Below are 20,643 nucleotides of genomic sequence, written 5' to 3'. Positions count from 1 at the left end.
TTTATATTATGTAATAATATAACAGGCTTTTTCTTTTATGGGGAATCTACTGATGTATTTTTGTCTCTTCAGCTTGTGTTTTCCACAGACCTTATTTCAGGCGTCAAACTAAAAAGTCTTACAGGTTTTCGGACTCATTCCTGGGACACTATAGACACAAACCTACAACTTCTACACCACTGTTTACAAGTGTACATTTTTGACCTCTTACAAATGAGTAATGTGTAACTATGATTCTTAACCACGGGATAGCATAATTTACCTTTATCTTAACTTTATTTTGTTCTTATTTTCCTTTTTGACTTGTGACTTAGGACCCCAAATTATAGTGCTCCTCTGGAGGAAAAGCTACTTTGAAAAGTTCTTGAAAAGGTTCTCCATTTCAATAAAAAGGTCGACTGGTTTAGAAATCAAATGCATTAGTCAGCACGCTCTCCTACACACTAACATTTGTCCCACGTGACAATCAGTCCTGAGAAACCTTTTGGCTCTAGCATCTAAAAACATGAGTTTCTCACGTTGCAGCTCAGCCGGGAGTTGGGAACCTCTAGTTTAGAGAAACCCCTGAGGGACACATTGTGCTGCCAATGCAAAGTTAAGAAAGGAAATGCCACGATCCTTCCCAGGAGATAAAGGCCATGTTCTACCCCCAAATTTGCAAGGTTAAGTGCCCTTGTCTGGCAGTATGTCAGATGTGGGTTCCTGTTTCTGGGGAGAAAAGATATACAAAATACACACAGAGTTATAGTGAGAGTCACAGTCTGTTTCGAAATTTGAAGGCCCTGTGGCAGGAAGAGAGAGACGGAGGAGGATGCAGAAGTGGTAGCTCTTAAAGATAGCCTCCTGCTATTTATATAGATCTGCATGAGGGTACGGCTGACTGACAGGATGACGTGCTGTAGCTTGTAGACCACAGCTCTCGGTGACTCGACTAAGCACACCCTAGAATCCACCACCAACGAGCTCGCCACGCCCACAGCACACACACACTGACTGCACTACCGGGCCCCAGGAGACGACCATAACTTCTCTTTCTCCTTCCTTGAGCTGCTTTCTGTTCCTCTGCGTCTTGGCCGTCTTTTATTTTTTAGTGTGTTTGGTGAATACAGGCAGGGATGGCGGAGCTGGAGGGCCTGGAGTTTGGGAAGTCAGACTTTGTTCTGCTGGATGAGGTGACGATGGAGCAGTTTATGGAGAATCTGAAGTTGAGGTAAGAGGCCTGAGATACTGTTAGAGAGGAGGAAGGGAGGGGACGCAGCCGAGTGTAAGAGATGTAAAAGGGTAACGCTTCAGACATACCTCATGTATCAAGAAAAACTGCCTGTTCTTTAATATATATATGTTAATATGACTGTAAAGTAAGTAATTAAAAGGTGTATATTTTCATACAGCACAAATTATGAATTTATTTATTGCACTTTTAAATTACCAAGTTGACATTTTTCTTGAGAACTTTTAAATGAGGACATAAAGATGAAACATGACAAAAATGAGTCACTTGTACCTTTCCCGCTCGCCCTCGGGGTTTGGATATTACCTTGTGGTTGATGTGATCATCACGACATCATGTACCGGTTATCATGTGAAGCAAATAAAGCACATGGCACATCACCAAAAACAGCTAGTCTCACCAAACCAGTTCAAATTTTTAAGTCAACTTTTTTTAACTTTTGTGACCTTTCTACTTTCTCTTGGTGTAAAGCTTTTACACTCGTCTCTGAGTCCAGACTGTCCATTCTCACTTCCTCAGTGTCTTTCACAGGGGCAGCATGTCCTCAGTTCAAACTGTGAGAAATCACACCATTTTTCCCTGGCAGCAAAGGCAGACAAACACCAAAAATGTCAAATCATATCAAAAAAGCCCTACATTTCTCTAAAATTCACATTCTGGGTTGACGTGTGCGCAGCAGGTGGCTCTAAAATTAACATTTTTCACATAGTTACCCCGGCTTGGTGTCTGTCAGCCATCATTGGTTGGCAAATAATGTATGTAGCTCGAGTTTCATCACACCGCTTGATCAGACTTGTCTGATTGCAAAGCAGAAGCAGGCACGAAAGTTTCTGTTGATATTTGACTGCTTTAATGATGTGCTCTACTTTTTCATTTCCACCTGTGAGTTCAGGTGTTTGCATTTCTATTTTTGCATTTGCACTGTTTGCCTTTTAAAATAAGGTTGGTAATTACAATTGCTGTTTTCTCCCATATTGGGTTCTCTGTCAGCAAGATATCTCTAAAACTTTTGTATAGATTTCCATACAGGTTTGAGGACAGAGGGGTCTTAGTGGACATGGGCTGATTATGAAACAGTTGGCTCCTGGGCTCAGACATGTAAAAGGCCCCACCACCTCTCTTACATAGGACTGGAAACACACAGACAGACTATGTGGCAATTTTGCCTCCTTTTTTTGTTGTAGTCATTTACTCTCTTTGTAGTCATTTTGTGGTTTTTTTTTGGTCATTTATGCGTCTCTTTGTAGTCATTTTTGTGTTTCTTTTTGATTGTTTCTCCACTTTTTAAAATTATTTTCAAGTCTTTGTAGTCATTTTGTGTTTCCTTCTGTCTCGCCCCTTTTTGTTGTTATTTTTCTGTCACATCTGCTCTGCCTCTCTCCTGCTGCTCTGGGATTTTTTTCCACTTACTCCGCCCCCTCCTCTCTCTATCTCCGACCATTCCTCCTCATCAGCCTCATCATCTCTACCCAGTGCTCCCAGCTCATTTCCAATCATGCCAGTATTTAAGTAGCCTCACTCCACTCACTTCTTGCCGGATTGTCCCCGTTCTGTGCCTGACCTTCCAGCACCGGTAAACCAACCACAGGTTTTGCCTGTGCACTTACTGGTTCTTGTCTGCTTGTGGCTGTGCAGTGTTCTACTGCTTCGGCTCCATCATCTCCTCCGTGTGAGTGCCGCTGGCGTTTATTGTTCTGATGGTACATTGATTCCCCGCCTGTCCTCGTTGATCCTGCTTCCTGTTCCTACTGGATTCGTCTGCTCTGCTGCCTGCCTGCCTTACGCCAACTCTGCCTCCTCCTTGAACACAAGTCCTGCTTTCCCCTCTCCCCCCTCTGTAGTCCTGGCTTTTCCCACAAGCCCTGTGCTGCAAGTGTTTCTGCAACTTACCTGATAAAGTCACCCGCCAGTTCGCTCCTGGTTCACAATTTCCCCACTCATATTCGGAACCATCACCTGTGAACATGAGTTCACCCCAGTCCTTCTACGAAGTCTGCTCGACCCCAGAATTAATAACTGTCCCTACTTACCTGCAGCCCGATTATACTCGCCTTTACTCCATTCAACCAATTACCAACTACTCACCTGCTCTGTTGTGCTGCAATTGGGTCCAACCACACCCTGTTACATTCCTTTGTAGTAATTTTGTGCCTCTTTAGGTAATTTTGTGGCGATTTTTAAAGGACGTTTTATGGTCTTTTTGTGTCTCTTTGTAGTATTTTTATTTGTTATTGTAATAACTTTCTGCCTTTTTTGGTTTTGCCCCGTGTTGTAGTTATTCTCTTTCTGCAGTTCTTTTGCAGCTCCTTGTGGTCTTTTTCTGTCTGTTCATTCAGTCTGTCTCTTTTTGGTAGTTTTTGTAGTTATTTGAGGTAGTTTAGTAATCTGTCCGAGTTGGTGGCGATCCACAATTGCACATTTGTTGCCTTAAATGTGAAACCACCAAATCAACATTTGTTTGGCAAACTGTTTTCATTAAGACGTCATTTTAAGTGGTAGAACTGATACTTTAATTTTAACTACAACTTATTAAAATGGCAATAGGGGACGGTTTGAGTTCCTTATACTTTCATATGAGACGTGTTAGTCTTACATGGATTCGGTCACCTGTTACATGATTGGTCAGTATATTACAGGGAAGGAGACTAGGGTGACTTCTCTATTTGTTTTGGCCCAAAGCCCAACTGTAACTCAGAGGAAACCTAACATTTTCTGTGCCAGTGCTGGAGCAATAGTCCTGCTTTCAGAGGCAGTTTTTGTCATTTGTGAATATAATGCAAATTGGCAACAGCTGCTCTGGGCTGAAACAACTTTTGCTGTCAAAATGACAAAGTCTAACTTCCCCCTCACCTAAAATAATGGTGCTTTCGTGTGCTGCCAGTCAACTCAAATTTAGAATGTTTTATTATTATTTATCAATGAGAGAAGTGGCAAAAACAAACAAAACAACAAACCATAAAATAACAGAGAAGCAAGTTTTTAAATATGACGCAATTTCGCTCAGGTTTTACAGGGTTAAGCGAGACATGCGACAAAAGCTTCAAACAGTATTTCATGTTTCTTCCATTAACCCTCCTCACACGTCAATTGTACCTCCCAGCTCAACAAACCCACAAAAGGTTACACAAAACTGTGACGCTCTTTGAAACACAAGTCTCATTTCCTTTTCTCAGTGTACACACACACTTGTGTCACTTCCTCTCCGGAAATTATGTATGACATAAAGCTGCAAGATTTTTTTTGAAACTTCTGTCAAGGTTTTTTTCACAGGTGGTGAAGGGAAATGTGGTTATAAAAGCTTTTTGCACCCTAAAAAGAATGATTTAATAAATGAAATAAATAAATATGTATTGTTTCTACATCAGGTGTATCTATTAGTGTATACATGTATATACTGGTGTTCTATGAATGTATTTTTTTTTGTTTGGGCAGGTTTGAAAAGGGCCGTATCTACACCTACATTGGAGAAGTAGTCGTATCTGTCAACCCGTACAGACAGATGGACATTTATGGCAAAGACACCATTGATGCGTACAGAGGCCGGGAGCTGTATGAGAATCCTCCTCACCTGTACGCAGTGTCTGATGCTGCATATAAGGCCATGAAGAGACGAGCCAAAGACACCTGCATCGTCATATCAGGTCTCTCTCTCTCTTGATCCGCTTGACCTCATGAGCCTGCAAAGTGTGAGCTCCTGACAGTGACAGTTACCTTCAAACCTTCAAACCTGATCGCAGAAAACAAATTCTTGATTCTCTTGTTTGTAAAATTATTCAGCTTTGCATTTTATCTATATCAGATGCTTTCATTGCCAGCACAACAAACTGTTTTTTTTCTCTACAGTCTGTTTAATTTTTTTCTTCCAATAGGACAGTTAGGGACAGTTAAAAAAGACAGGCCAAACCAGTACATATTAACCATAGACCACAAATGTCAAATGCAAGTGAAATAAAGACAAGACAAATACTAAAAATCAAATCAGTAACTAAACCAAGACAAAAAAAAACTTAGTAATAAAATAAAAAAACAGAAAAAATATGTAAATATATGTGTACAATGATAAAAGTAACATGACATATTAATATAATGTTTATTGGTTGGACAACTGCCTGTCACATAACAATTTAATGTCCCTTGAATTCATGGTTTATCATTCCAGAATATCTGGAAAGTCCGCCTCCTGTACATGTTTGAAAAAGGCGTCCCAAATTATGCAAAATTTCCTCAGGGAGCCCTTCATTATGCACCTGATTTTTCTAGATGGAAAAAATGAAGGACTTATCCATAGAGCGTTTGAGGGAGGTATTGGAGACTTCCACTCGAGTAATACAAACTGATAGATTAACTAAACTAAATGTTTAGATCCCTTGAAATTCATGCTGATTACACATATGGAAACAAAACTGCTATGTATAAAAATGTAGAGACATATTTGCTATTGTTTGATTCTTGCCTCTGCGATGAAAGCTACAGCGTTAAATTAATACTCTGTACTGTGGCTGTGTATCTCAGCTCTACTCTGTCAGACTTGGTTCAGTAACCATCGGCCTAGGCGGATTTTAATTATCAATTAATTCATTTTCTTGACTTGTCAATTAATGGTTTTGTTTGTCAGATATCAGAGCATATGGAAAAATACCTTTAGTCCAAAGTGACATCTTTAAATCTTATTTCAAACTCAAAGACAATTAGACTTTACCATGATAGAAGAAGAGATAGAAGAACATTTAATCTTTCCATTTTAGTGTTTTCAATTTTCCCTTGAAAACCTCCTTAAACCCCTTAAACAGTTTTCCAGATTACTTGTTACCTTTTTAAAATGTAATAAGTAATGTAACTATTGTAATTACTTCATCAAAGTAGGCTAAATAAATTTATTACATACTGTTGAATTGCTTTTCTAACATATTTCAAACTGCACAGTAAAAAAAAGCAACAGAATAAATGGTATATTTGACATATTTTTTTAAACCAAAAATAACATTCAAATGTAACATTCTGAATTGTGACTGTAATTTCTTATTATTCTATCATTATTTCTCAGTAACTGTAACTGAAAACTGTTACATTTATTGTGTAATTTAATTACGTCTAAATAGTTAGCCTACATGTAACCACTTGCTTCCCAGCACTTTTGCTTTATTTTTTAAATGTTATTATTAAAACACAGTGTAACTTTGTTTTAAAAGTAATAGTAAATATAAATTGAGTTTACGATAATTAATAGTAAGATTATTATTATTATTATTATTATTATTATTATTATTATTATCATTGTAGATGGTTGAACAATAAGCCTATCAAAATAATTTTCATTTTTTTAACTGTAAATTTTAAATCAATCAATCAATCAATCAATCAGTCATTAATTTTGTTTTATAATATTTAACTGTCCTCTTTTGGGGCCTTTAAGTCAGTTATGGTCAGTCTCTCATTAACGGCTACACATGCTAACATTTAGCATCATTAGCTTTAAGCTAATGATTAGCCGCGTTAGCTGAAGTCACCGGGGTGTTGTTGTTGTCTTGCACTGTGGTGGACAGACGGCAGCTTACAGGAAAAGGCGGGACCAGTTTTTGAGTCAGCGACGTCTTCTGAGACGCGTTAATGTTTATGTACGTAAAAAATGAGGTTAGTTAGTTTGTTAAATATCGACCTACTTTACCCGAAGTGTAAAACTTGGAGCAACGCTAAGCTAAGCTAACAGTACCGTTAGCTGTTTCAACTGATGATATTAGCATGACAACTCCCAGTGCTCCTCTAACATACAGGTATCTCTTTAAATGTTTAAATTTGTTTCTGAACTTTTAGCAAATTAGTTGTATTTTTGTGCCTTGTTTGACACTTTACTGGAGTTATCACTTGTGAATTATCGGGTCATGACATTATTGGTGTTTTATTAGTTGAGGTGGGTAAATATAGGACATCACCTGATAGATAAAGTGTGTTTTCTTTGCATGTTTAACGCTTTTTAATCCTTTGGCGTATTTAACGCGCTTTTCACTCTTCGTTTTTTGATTATTTTGGCTGTGTTCCTGCATGTTGCACACATCTTGGCAACATTGTTTATTTTTGTTTAATGTTGGAGTTTCCGGCCAAGCTCCTACAGTGAGTCTGAAATACAGTTAGTAAAAATAATTGTTACATTCACGCTGTAAAGTGCAAAAATGAATGAATGTCATTTTTACCTTATTTGGCATTTTGAGAAAGTACATGCCATTTTCACTAGGTGCTGTCACAATAATGTTTTTATAGCCTGAAAAGCACATTTTGTGCACAGAGCAATATGAATGTATTATATTAAAGGGTTAATTGTTAAAGGGTTAATTGTCTCATTTGTAGGCTTTTTTGGTCAGTTAATAATGTTTTAGGGGTTATGTTAACCTAACATAACTCTAATTAATGACTATGAAGTTATGACTTCTTGACATTAAGACTAAACTGCTAAATGTAAAACATACATATGGTATGGTTTCATCCCTCCTTGAATAAAATTTAGGGAAAAATTCTTAATATTTTCTTACCATAAAAATAATGAAATTAATGTATTTGAATCCAGTCTGGTGGGCAAATCACACCAGTGACTGTCTGTGTTGAAGCTGTTTGTAACTGGACTACAGATGTAATCATACAGTATGTCTGCATCCTATTTTTTTTTGTGTATGGTCAACCAAAAACTTTGTCATATGTAACTTTGTTCAGGTAGTCAGAGCTCTGATGCCACCTTCACATTCTTCTTATGAGAAATAAAAAGTTTAAAAAGACATTTTGTAAATACTATAACATTATGTTTGTGTTGTAAAATCTGTATGTTTTGTATTTCAGGTGAAAGCGGTGCAGGAAAGACAGAGGCCAGTAAATACATCATGCAGTACATTGCGGCCATCACAAACCCAGGCCAGAGGGCTGAGGTTGAGAGGTGAGTTGCTTTCTGTGACATTACAGCATCTTTATTCATGATAAGAGGACTAATGAAGGCAGTGTCATAAACTGAAATGCTGATCCAGATGGATTTTATTATTAAATCCAAGAAAAATAAATAATTGGATCATGAGAACATGATGTGATCATAAATCATCTAATTTTCTTCTTTTTCTCTGACTCTATTTTCACCTCCCTGGTGGCTGATTCTCACGTTTCCATCAATGGCTACCCCGATGTGATAAATCAGTGTGAAGAATGTGCTGCTCAAATCCAACTGTGTGCTGGAGGCCTTTGGGAACGCCAAGACAAATCGCAACGACAACTCCAGCCGCTTTGGCAAGTATATGGACATCAACTTCAACTTCAATGGGGAACCCACCGGAGGACACATCAACAACTACCTGCTGGAGAAGGTGAGGGGGGGGCAGGATGATGGAGGGGATTTGAGTGCAGACAGGAGACCGTTAGTGGTCCATGAAACATGAAAATGAACTTGTTATACGCTCTTTTGGGACATGGTATGCCGACCTCTAAATAGAAGTACAGAAAGTTCTGCTCATTTAGTTTCGAGATTACGTCTTCTCTCCTGAACATGAATGTTTCATGAAGTGGTGACAAAGAAGTGTGAGGGAACATCCATGAATAGATGTATCTGTGAAATCAATGTGCTGCTGCTGCTGTGCGTTAATAAATGGCTCACCTAGGGGTACTTGCTGCTGCTGTATTTATCCGCCCTGTAAAGAACCGTCTGGCACTCAGAGCTGGTGTGAATGATGGTTAACATGATTCATTTTCAGAGGGCAGGAATAACCACAGTCTCTAAGCCATCTTTTTTCTGCATCAGCAGTAAAGTGGTGATGCTGTAATGACACAACTTGTGTGCATGAAAGTCAAGAGTGCTCACTCCGCAGCAAAATCTGGGGACCAAAACATCCCAAGAAGTACACTGCACAGAAAGAAAAAACGACTGCTCGACTTGACACAGTCTCAGTTGACTGAGGGGTTTCCGACTGATGATTTTCAGCTGTCTTAACATCGGTGCTATATATGTATAATGTACAATTCGTCACCAAAGTTCAGCGTTTGTCAAGGAAAAATCTATCTTTGATCCATGAACGAGACATTTTGCTACACAATGTTTTTGCAGTATGAGTTCAGAGTACTACTTTCACTTTTGCTTTTGGAGTAGAAAACTTGCTTTGACCCCTTAAGCACTCTGTTATTTGTCTTTTGTTACTTCAAAAATTCACACACATAATTGCAGAGAAACTTCAGTTAGTTCCAGTTACTAAATAATTCGCGCTACCTACAGATGAAACCCAGGGAGGTTTGAGGTACTCTCCCTCTGGGGGTAGCTGAAAGCAATTTAGAGAAAAAAGGACGGAGAAGGCAGAAAAAGATCAGACAAAAACCACTTGATTTTAAAAATGAATTCCTGGAACACACTGGTCTCCGCAGAATAATTGTATAAATGTGTATAAACGGACGTCTGTTTTTCTACCATAATCTGTTCTACTGTTCAAGTCCAGGGTGGTCCAGCAGCAGGACGGGGAGAGGAACTTCCACTCGTTCTACCAGGTAAACTCTAATCTGTGCTGCTGCTGCTGCTGAACATGATGCTCCATGTTACTCTCTGAACTCATTTACTACTGAGTGAACTTCGACCTCCAGACTCTCTCATGCTGATGTTTGATGTGTGTTTCTGACAGTTGCTGCGTGGAGGCTCAGATGAAATGCTGGAGTCGTTTCATCTACAGAGCGATCCTGCTGTTTATACGTACACCAAAGAGGGAGCTGCAACTGCTGTGAGTTTGTCACCTTTTAAAGTTTTTATTTATCTATTTTTTAAAGTTAAAGGTTTTTTGGGTTTTTTTTGCCTTTAATGGACAGGACAGATTAAGTGTGAAAGGGGGAGAGAGGGGACGACATGTAGCAAAGGGCCGAGGCTGGAATCAAACCCGTGGCTGCTGCGTCAAGGACACAGCCTCTGTACATGGGGCACCCACTCTGTCAACTGAGCTACTGGGCGCCCCTTTAAAGTTTTGCAAAATGAGCTATTTGGAAAACAGCCGTTGATATATTAAATGTAAAAAAAACTACACAGTACACAAATTTGAAATATTATACTTTCTGAACCATAAATTGCAAAAATCCATGTTGTCTCCTCTGAACGTCACCTCATTTGCTTTTGATTGATGATAACGATCCAAAATCCGTCTGCTTTAGACCTCCAACAATGACCGCTTAAGCCACAAAGCGGTGATGAGTGCTCTGGAAGTGATCGGCTTCTCTAAAGAGGAGGTTAATTCAATTTATCAGATCCTGGCCTCCATTCTTCTGTTGGTAAGTTAAAGCATTGATTAAAGAAAGAAAGAAAAGAAAATATTCATTTATGACCCCCTCATGTGGAAATTTATTGATTAAAATGATCTAAAACTATTTTCCTTACCAACTGTTTTGCATGTATTGACTCTTGAGATCAACACTGATGAGATCATGACCCTGTAATGAACCCTTACGGTCTGTTTTTCAGGGTAATGTGCAGTTTGAGAGCGATGGTGAAAGCGTTCAGATCGTGGGACTCGAAGCCGTTAATCACATCTCTGAGCTGACGGCCACAGAGGCGGACAGCGTCAGTAAGAGCCTGCTGTACCGCACTGTGGCCACTGGGGGCGGCGAGGTCATCGAGAAGGGACACACTGAGCAGGACGCCTGCTTCGGACGGGACGCTTTTGCCAAGGTGCTGCAGTTTACCTGCTTTATTTACAAACCATACAGCCCAATTTGTTTTGACATGGTAGCTTACCAGGATGGGTTTTATTCTTTATTATACATATTAATCGTTTTACAGCTTAACAAGGATAAGGAAGTGTCCTTTTATCTAATTTTCACACTTGACATGTTAATTTAAGGCTCTATACGAGAGACTTTTTGGCTGGATCGTAAGCCGCATCAACAGCGTCATTGAAGTCAAAGACTACAACCCAATGCTTCATGGGAAGAACACAGTCATTGGCGTGCTGGATATATACGGCTTTGAGATCTTTGACAACAACAGGTTGGTGTTGTGTTGTGAAATATACTGTACCTCTTTATTAAAGAGGAAAGAATTTGGTCATTGTCGATGATGTTGCTCAAGTGTTTGTTCCTCTAATGTCGTCCAGTTTTGAACAGTTCTGCATCAACTACTGCAATGAGAAGCTGCAACAGCTCTTCATTGAGCTGATCCTCAGGCAGGAGCAAGGCGAATACCAGAGAGAGGGCATCACCTGGCAACATGTGAGAAACACACACAAATAACACCACACGTGTGTAGGAGGTGTTATGTCAGACAGAAAAAACCCCAAACACATTTGTCAATCATTTGACACTCAGCTGTTCTGCATTTTTAGTTGAAGTTCAGCTGTGCAGGTTGTAGTCTGATGTTTATACAGTGTAGTGATAAGTGATTGTGTGAGTTTAGGGTAGTGAATTAATGAAACTTTTCACAAACGAAGTGTTTTAGTGGCCTCACGTATTTGTGAAAATGACAACAAATACAATATATGAACAATTCTTCTCATAGGAAAATTGTCAGGAATTAAATTATGTATGTTCCTGCTGTTAGATGTTTGCTGTACGGCATATTTATATTTTAAATTGCACCTCACTGTTAACCAGTTCTATTTGTGACACTTACTGTTAACCTGTTTACTTTTCTGGTATTGTATACATTTGGTTTTTTCACCTAGCTGATTTATTTGCTGTCTATATTTTCACTCTTTCCCACTTTGTACTACACTTGCTATGCAAGGCTTTATCTAGGGATAAATTAGGTTTTTAAAATGCCACTGCGCTGTGACAGCTGTGGCCGAAGGCATTAAGTTTAAGGGTTATTCTATAGTTGTTGTGACCTCACGTCCATCCCGTTTTTTGGGAACACAATACCTCAGGAGCACCTTGAGGGAATTTCCTCAAATTTGGCACAAACGTCTGCATGGACTCAAGGATGAACTTATGAGACTTTGGTGTCAAAGGTCACTGGGACCTCACAAGTGTGTTTTTAGCAATAATTCAAGATAAATACGCCAATGTTAAGCAAATTTCTAACAGGATAAAATGATGAAGTGATGACATTTGTCAAAAAGGTTAACTACACTGTGACATGTTAATGTCATGCAAAACACTTTTCTGCCTATTATCAACATCACAACTCAGAACAAAAAGGAGAGACATTTGGTCAGATACTGAATTAGTGACATCAATGTTGGCTGTGCACCTTAAAACTGTGCTCATTGCCAAGATCTTATGTGCTGCCGGGAGACAGATAAATATGAAGCATCCGTGTTTTAGAATCGGTAGCGTCTTTGCAGCAACAACTGTATTTGAAGCATTGTAATTGTTGCACATGAGTTTGGACAGATGTGGATAAACTAAATGGTTGGTGAAGTTGGGAAAAAGTTGTTTCTGAAAAGTTATTATGAGAGATATGTATGGTGCAGATGTGACACACAAACAAATAAGTGTGTAAGTGCACTAACATGCCATTGAACAAAACGACGCAGTACATGCACTAACATGGTTCATAAATGGCACTAATGTCACTATATTTCCCTCCTACTAAACAATCACACTGTTTTGTCACAGATTGATTACTTCAACAACCAGATCATTGTGGACCTCGTGGAGCAGCCTCACAAAGGCATCATCTCTATTTTGGACGAAGCTTGTCTCACTGTTGGCAAAGTCACAGACACGGTCTGCCTGGAGAGCATGGACACCAAACTGGCCCATCACCCCCACTACACCTCCCGCAAGGTGAGAACAGATAATACCCTAATATGCCATTAGGGTATTATATATTTATTGTATATTTATGATGAAGGGGTGTGCGATATGACGAAATTAGATTGTGATGAATTAGAATTTAGTATTTTTTGTCAAAACAGTGTGTGTTTTGGTTTGATTTTTTTCTTAAAAGTAAGTGTGAAGCGTCACTACAGTGTCCTTTAAAATGAGCTATAATACAGATGCAGTTTTGCATTGCAGTCAGTAGAGAGCAGAGTTTCTCCAGTGTTTAGCCTTCAGAGACTTCACTGGAGTCTTTACAAACAACAGGGGCTCAAACCCGACATCTGATCACTGTAAATATTGATAGTATATTACATTTAAAAATCCACACTGTTAGCACTGCACTCACAGCATCTTCTCATTTCCAGCTCTGCCCCTCTGACAAAACCATGGACTTCCAGAAACACTTCCGGATTCGCCACTATGCGGGCGACGTCACGTGAGTCGCTCACACATTTACACACTTTGTGGCCCTGGGCCGAAATGTGGCTGAAAAATTGACATGATATAGTGCAGAGTTCAGAAGTGTAAGCCAAATAATCCTATTAAGAGAGGTCAGTGTATGACATCGCTGGATTCATAAAAGCTTCCAGTGGTCGTGTTGGTGTAGCGCTTTTTATTCTAAGTTCTGGTTAATATTGACCATCATCCTAAGTAACATATAACATATGGGTGTTGAAAAGTATTCATTTGAATATTGTCTCATTACCAGAACTATGATCTTATGATATATTTCTAGAGGTTGCATGTATCCAACACAGAGTTTAGTTATAAATTTACAGGACAAAACATCCACCACTCACTACACTGAAACGACAATATTAACCAAAGTGTGTGTTCCTGTTCACATTGCTAAGCATACAAATGGGAAATATCCTCACTGAAAGTTAGCCGCCTATAGCAGTAAATGTTGGATGTCATCCACACGTGTTCATGGGAAATGAAAGCTACATATATACATTAAAGTCCACTCACGTGACCACACATGAAGAAAACTGCTCACCCGCATACATGCAGTGCATTCGTTGGCCTGCATAGCCAGGCTACAGACACAACCATAGGCATGAACAACACACGTGAGGCAGTGAGAGGAGATGCTCTCATCTGTGTTGACTTCCCAGAATCAGTTAGTGGTTGCAAATGTTCAAAACGTGCATCTATGAGATACGTCCACTCGCACAATGAACATGTGGCTTGTTTTAAAGGTTATGTAAACACCGTTTATACTATAAATATAAAATAAATGGATGTTATGCTGTCTTTTCACCTCTACTAGTTAACGGTTTGCCACCCATAGACTGAGAAAAAATAGTTTTCTTCACTGTGAGGCTGATGTAAAATGTTCATTTAGGGCGACTTCTGCCATTGTGTGATATTTATTTATTTATTCATTCATTGTGATATTGGAGTTTTTATTTGTTACTTTTATTATTTTGTTTTTTTGTTGTTTTTTTGACAGGATCTGTACCAATCAAAGATTTTTTTTAAGTCTGTAGAAGACAATAGGCAAGCGAGGACATGGTGTCTGGATACATATTTTGCTTTTAGCAAAAACAGCTCCTGAGATTTTGATATGGCACCAGTCCAAACTGTGATTCAGCTAAAATTACGATAAATCGTTCAACCCTAATGGCTGGTGACATCTCGGATTCTTTGTTGCAGAATTTTCCGACAGGTGTCACAAATATTTATTTTATCTAGAGATTTAATTAAAATGTAAATTGGCATGTTTCTGCATGAAAAATCTGACCTGAGTTGCAACAGCAGCGTGTTTTTTCAATTGTTAGGGTTTTAAATTTGTAGTTCAAACCATTTCCCCCTTTCAGTCCTAATTTATAATTCATGAAGACCCTATCTGTGAATGTTTTTTGACTTTGAAAAAAAACCCACCAAAGTAGAGGTAGGGAAGACATGGTGACTTGCACAAAGGTCCTGGACTAGATTCAAACACAAAATGTTCAGAGCCACTTTAACAGAATTTATAGGATTAATTTCATCATTTTTCCAAAAATACAATCATTTTTGTTTGTGTTAGTGGTCATTTGGTTTAAGATCGATAGACTAGAGATCAAAGGGTTTGTTCAGTTTCCCTCTCCATCACTGCTCCACTTCCTTAATGTGCCCACTGGATTTAAACGTCACAGTGTCCAGATGAGGCCCCTGGCCAGCAAGTCACCCGTCATGGCTTTGGTTTCAGAAGATCCCCGCTGCTCACGTGTACTGCCCTCAATCTAGAGAGGGGAAGGACATTAATATGTCAAGGGAACACGAAAGGAGGAGGAGGAGGAGGAGGAGGCGGGCAGGGAGGATGGAGCCAGCTGATGAGACAGTTTTGGCTCTGTAAGATGTAGCAGCAGCAGTAATCAAGGAGAACTGGAGTAGGGTTTATCAAGGGTCTTTGACTCGGGGAAATCCTGGCTAACACGATGTTGAACACACACCGAAACACACAGCAATTTTATCCATCTCTGAAGATCAAGGCAGCTCTCAGACACTATCAATGCACTGTTTTCTCTATCTGCCCTCCTCTTGTTAATGTTCAGGGGAGGAGAAAGTCTTCAGATCCTTTACTTCAGAAAAAGTACCAATACAAAGTACCTAAGTCAGAAAAATAGCCCCTGTGAGGGTTATGCTTCTATTATGTTATCTCTTTATATTATTAGTGCTGATGCATTCATGTATCAGCCACATTTACTTATCTGTGCAGACTCCACTGACAAAACAGGAGCTGTTGCTCCACAGCTGCCTCGATCACTTAGTTTGTGTTATTGTGTGACTTCAGTGTTTTAAAGTGTTGGTTCAGATTCAGCAAAGCTACACAAAAACACTAACAAATGACTGATAGACAAATGATCAAATTAAGTAGTAGAAGTATTCTTTGAACGATTAATAAGTTATGTTAATGAATTTAATTTATGTTGAAATTAAATAAAAAATAATAAAATAATAATAATTAAAATAAAATGAAATAAGAATATATAAAGAAATAAAATTTTATATATATACACACACAGTATACAATATTTAATTCATTTTTTATGACCAATTAATTAACTGTTTCAGGTCTGAATGTTTACGCTGTTGAGTAATCTTTTACCAAACATATTTTAAAAGCGTTTCATGTATTTTATGTTAAATCTTTATTTTTATAAAAACTGTTTGATTTATAGATGAATATTACTTGTTATACAGAAATGCACTTTTAACCACAATACTTGAGTAAATGTATTTTAATGCCAGGGTTACCAAAATGGGCTGGATAAGAGCATGTGTGACAGACCTGCAGTGGTGATGACAGATGGCTGTCCCTGTCTCTGTGTGTCCCCTTCACCCTGCCTCACGCCGGGGTCGCTCCAGCTGAGCTGTCACCCCTCATATATTGCTTCCTGGTGGCACTGACTCCCTTCCCATCATCCCCTGTCCCATCCCACCACATCTGAGTCTGCTCTGGCTAAATATACCCTCATCCTCGCCACCCACTGCCCCCCCCTCCACTCTCACCACACCACCACTATCACAAGCTTTGACCTACTTCGCTGCCTCCTCCTCCTCCTCCTTCTCTTTCTTCTTATTTCCCCTCCCTTTGCACTGCAACCCTCACCTGACTCTCTTTGCCATCCACATTTCAATTCCCTGCAGTATTTCAGCCTGCACATGCAGCACTTTGAGCAGCCATAAGACATATCATATACCCACAGTGCACAAATTTATATTGCACAATGTCTCACGTCTTTGTCGCCCGGCTCTCAGTGTGAGCTCCCTCTAACCTTGTGCCATGCAGCCCTCTCCTTGCACCAGCCTTGACCTTCATACTTTAATATACTTTTCTCTAAATCATCCGCCTGCCTCTGGAGAGCAGCTGCCTTTATCTGTGCATGTCCTCTCCTGTCTGTCCTCTCTCCCAGCACTGTCCTGTCCTGTCCTGTCCTGTCCTGTCCTGTCCTGTCCTTGTAAATGAACACTGTGGCTTGTTATTGTGTTGCTCCGACTGCTATTTCTTTTCCTTTCACTCTCTCCGATGAGCTTCCTGGGATTTGGTCAGGTGGTTTCGCTGCCTATGAGCAAAGGGGACACATCTGTCGTAGCTAGTCTCTGCTTCTCTGCCTCCAGATGTGACAGCCCAGGACACAGTCGCAGACAGGGCCATGCAGACGACATGTGACATGCTGTGTGTCCACGTTTTGTTTGTTTGTTAGAGAGGGAGGGATGCAGAGGGAATACGTAGAATAAATGTATGTGTGAAGGAGAGTGTCAACAACTGCAGTGGGGGAAGTACATTTACTCAAGTGCTATACATAAGTATAGCTTAAAGGTACTTCTGTGTTTTAACTGAGTAATTCTATTTTATGTTACTTTATACTTCTGCACCACTACATTTCATAGGGAAGAACTTTACTTTTATCTGACAACCAGAGGTACTTTACAGATCAGGATTTTGCATAAAAACATAATAAAATATAACAAACAATGTACTGTAAACCTGTATTTTCCATCATTTTTGGCACAAAACAGTGATTTTCACACAAATATTTGTACATGATCTTATGAAAAGAACAATTTTTTACCCAAAGAGGTAAAATTATTCACTCTCCCATTGATCATCTTATTGCCTCCCAGATTTATCTTGTAGCCAATTAAAGGGGCATCAACTACTTTGGATATAAAAAGTAAACAGTAAAAAGACTATGATATTTACAGCACACAGTGATGCATCAGTATTAGCAATGGAGAAATGTCATATATAATAATATTTGTTACAGGGACTTTTACAGTAACAGTTGAGGTACATTTTGCTGCTTGTACTTATGTACAGTAGAAAAAGGCCATGAAGTACCTGAACTTGATTCGTATTTTTTTTCAGTTGTTCAACAGTTTTACCTCAGTTTCCGAGCCATGATTGACAGCTACGTTAGCAACTCCTCAACTCAGATTGGTTGTTTTCGTCCTCTTGCTGTAATGCCATTAGTAGTACCATGAGGCAATAGAGTATGCTGAGGATTTTTCTTACTTACGCGTAGGCGTGTTATGCGAGCGATAATGGAAAGGCAAGCCCCTTACACGTGGAAGCGACCACATATGAGGGATTTCTTGGAGATGATAGTCCACCATTTCACAGAGCAATTGCAGATTCAAAACTTACAGATGATCAGCTCAACTTTTGAGGAGTTATGAGATGCAATAACACCTCTTGTAGCTCCTGCTGCATCATGCCCAAACAAACCAGTTTCTTACCAACACCACTGATGTTTTGTAATCCAGTGCAATCTTTTGGCTTGTGACTTTTTTATGAGTGTGATTCCTCCTCCAAGCATCTCAGATGGTTTCAATTAAATAACTGTCTGAGCCCTTATAAAAGTAAAATTTTCCAATATTTCACAAATACAGCGAAGATTAGTCCCAAACAATGAATACAAATTTGCGTAGAACTTTAATCTTTTCTGTTAATCATCAAACGACACCCAAAAAAGTATTTTTACTCTTGTAGGGGCTGGACACCCAGTTTGGAAACCACTGTATTAAACTACCTAACTGTATAAAAATACAAATTGTAAACATCACCCACAGTGGCCATTTTTCTGTTGAAATTGTACATTTTTTACCTTTTAAGTACATTTATCTGACAATACTTAAGTACTAAGTAGGCTTTTAAATGCAGTGTGATTTTTTTAAAGCTAATCATCCACACTGTAAGTTTATGTGACTGTTAATGAGAGAGGAGAGCGGGAGGTTCATGTAAGGCAACATTTACACTACAGCGGGCTCTCACCCCGAGGCAGGCCGGCTTATGTAACCGTGCCGCACAGTGCGCCCGTGACCTCCCGCTGATGCCTCAACAAAACCAACTGAGCAGTTTAAAAACAGGCAGACAGATTAGTTTGTAGACAGTTTTTTTTTCTTCTCCAAAACGTGAGCCATGGAGGGAATCTGACCATGTTCCTAATTTGTAAATCGTCTAAGCGGCATGACTGTCGTTCTAATCCCGCAGCCTGAGGGCCGTGAATCATTTGGAGCAGAGTGGAGTCTGTTAACGGGTAGTGATAGTGACCCTTTTAGTGACAGATGATTACTGTTTAAATCGTGTTACTTTTTTTTTGTAATTTAACATCTTTTTCTGATACAACACTCCCAACCTGTCGAGCTACTTTCTTTTACAATCACTCTTGATTATGACACTTTTTCCCTGTACGTCTGTTACAGATATTCCGTCGAGGGCTTTTTGGACAAAAACAAGGACCTGCTTTTCCAAGATTTCAAGCGTCTCATGTACAACAGGTGCCAAACATCAGTAACTGGGTTAAGTGTATAAATGAGGTTCTTGCACATCACTCAGCTAGCCCAGTTAACAACATCCTCTCTTCACTCTTTGCCCCCTTTTCTTGCTCCCTTCTCGCTCTCATAGTGCCAACCCAGTCCTGAAGGAGATGTGGCCAGATGGTCAGCTGAGCATCACAGAGGTCACCAAGCGACCTCTGACCGCCGCTACCCTCTTCAAGAACTCCATCGTGGCCTTGGTGGACAAACTTAGCTGCAAGGTTGGTGGTTTCAGCTTAAGATTGACTTCCTGATCCCTTCCAGTTTACCCCTGGAGGAAGCTGTGGTTTTTAGACCGATTGGAGATACCCAATTCTGACAAATGATGAAGTAAGCCAAGCAACAGCAGTAACGTCAGTACCGATGCTGTGAAGTTGAAAGAAAGTTTTCAGACCGGCCAGATAACTCCATAATGGATAGAAAGTTGGTAATGTCTTAATTTTGTGCCTTTTCTGACTTATTATGTTAACTTAAATACAAAACATTTCCTTACTATGCACGTAATAGATATCTAATATCTTAATTTACCAGCAACATTTTTTTCTGCCTTTGTTCTGCCTCAAGAAAATGTACTTTGTTTTGATTCTTACAGTCCAAAGTTATCAGGAATTTTCTTTATCTTTTTTAAAATCTGAAAATCAATAACGTTTGAGCTTATCGTTACTGCTTACGAGTTCTGTGGGTCCCATAACGTAGCATTGCATCTCGAGTACAGTAACGTCATTTAAATTCAGTCACTAGTCCGCAAACGTTGATTGTCCAATTAAGTTTTTGAAAATAGTTGAATTGCCAGCCAACAGGTGTTATACCAAGCAAAGAGGAAATCTGTTGCTTGCAAGAATAGCTGAACGTACATTTTACCAAAGCAAAAGATAGGAGGAAGTGAAATGCAATTTATGTTGCAAAATAATCTTTTGCAAAGGGGGAACACAACCTCCATGACCAAGCACATCAACATTATGCATCAAATTAAAGTTTGGTGCCTTTGACTGTCTAGATCTTGTCCCCAGTTTTACGCTGCTGCTATCATCAGGAAGATGCTCGGCACCAGTTTGCTTTGCTGGTCCCTGTAAAGCCTGCATGAGTCACAGGCTATTCTGAGGCTGCCAGTGTGTCTGTGCCATGTCTCTTCTGGGAGGACGGCTCCTCACCATGCATAACAAAATGTGGAGCTGGAGGCACAACGCAGCCATACAGCAGGAACGTATACACATAGCAATGTGCTCTTTTTGGTGTCGGGGAGTAACAGGTTTTGCAGGTCGCTTCACCTCATCCTGTGTTGTTGTGTGTGGAGTTGATCGGGTGGTGAGGGGGAGGTGGTGTTGGACCACAAAATGTTCTGCTCA

At 39.6% G+C, this 20,643-nt stretch overlaps 1 protein-coding gene across 2 annotated transcripts in view; it reads left to right on the top strand.

Annotated features, from left to right (window-relative positions):
• Positions 1 to 984: 984 nt before the first annotated feature.
• myo1g (myosin IG) overlaps positions 985 to 20,643 on the top strand; it is a 54,950-nt gene continuing 35,291 nt past the window's right edge. The window contains exons 1-14 of one of the 2 annotated variants that reach the window (XM_088090147.1): positions 985 to 1,210; positions 4,664 to 4,872; positions 8,057 to 8,150; positions 8,403 to 8,568; positions 9,680 to 9,733; positions 9,865 to 9,960; positions 10,382 to 10,498; positions 10,689 to 10,895; positions 11,068 to 11,213; positions 11,320 to 11,434; positions 12,782 to 12,952; positions 13,354 to 13,424; positions 19,184 to 19,258; positions 19,386 to 19,518. In XM_088090147.1, coding sequence (XP_087946273.1) covers positions 1,116 to 1,210; positions 4,664 to 4,872; positions 8,057 to 8,150; positions 8,403 to 8,568; positions 9,680 to 9,733; positions 9,865 to 9,960; positions 10,382 to 10,498; positions 10,689 to 10,895; positions 11,068 to 11,213; positions 11,320 to 11,434; positions 12,782 to 12,952; positions 13,354 to 13,424; positions 19,184 to 19,258; positions 19,386 to 19,518 — 1,749 coding nt within the window. In that variant the 5' untranslated portion in view covers positions 985 to 1,115. Of the gene's footprint in view, positions 1,211 to 4,663; positions 4,873 to 6,741; positions 7,003 to 8,056; positions 8,151 to 8,402; positions 8,569 to 9,679; positions 9,734 to 9,864; positions 9,961 to 10,381; positions 10,499 to 10,688; positions 10,896 to 11,067; positions 11,214 to 11,319; positions 11,435 to 12,781; positions 12,953 to 13,353; positions 13,425 to 19,183; positions 19,259 to 19,385; positions 19,519 to 20,643 lie in introns of those variants that run through there. The other variant, XM_088090148.1, reaches the window with a different exon arrangement.

This window comes from Plectropomus leopardus, chromosome 17 (genome assembly GCF_026936395.1).
Source record: "Plectropomus leopardus strain MGB_pleo_1.0 chromosome 17, ASM2693639v1, whole genome shotgun sequence".
Classification (NCBI taxonomy): domain Eukaryota; kingdom Metazoa; phylum Chordata; class Actinopteri; order Perciformes; family Serranidae; genus Plectropomus; species Plectropomus leopardus.
Note: the sequence above shows the minus strand (reverse complement) of the source record. Positions and strands in the feature narration are given on the sequence as shown.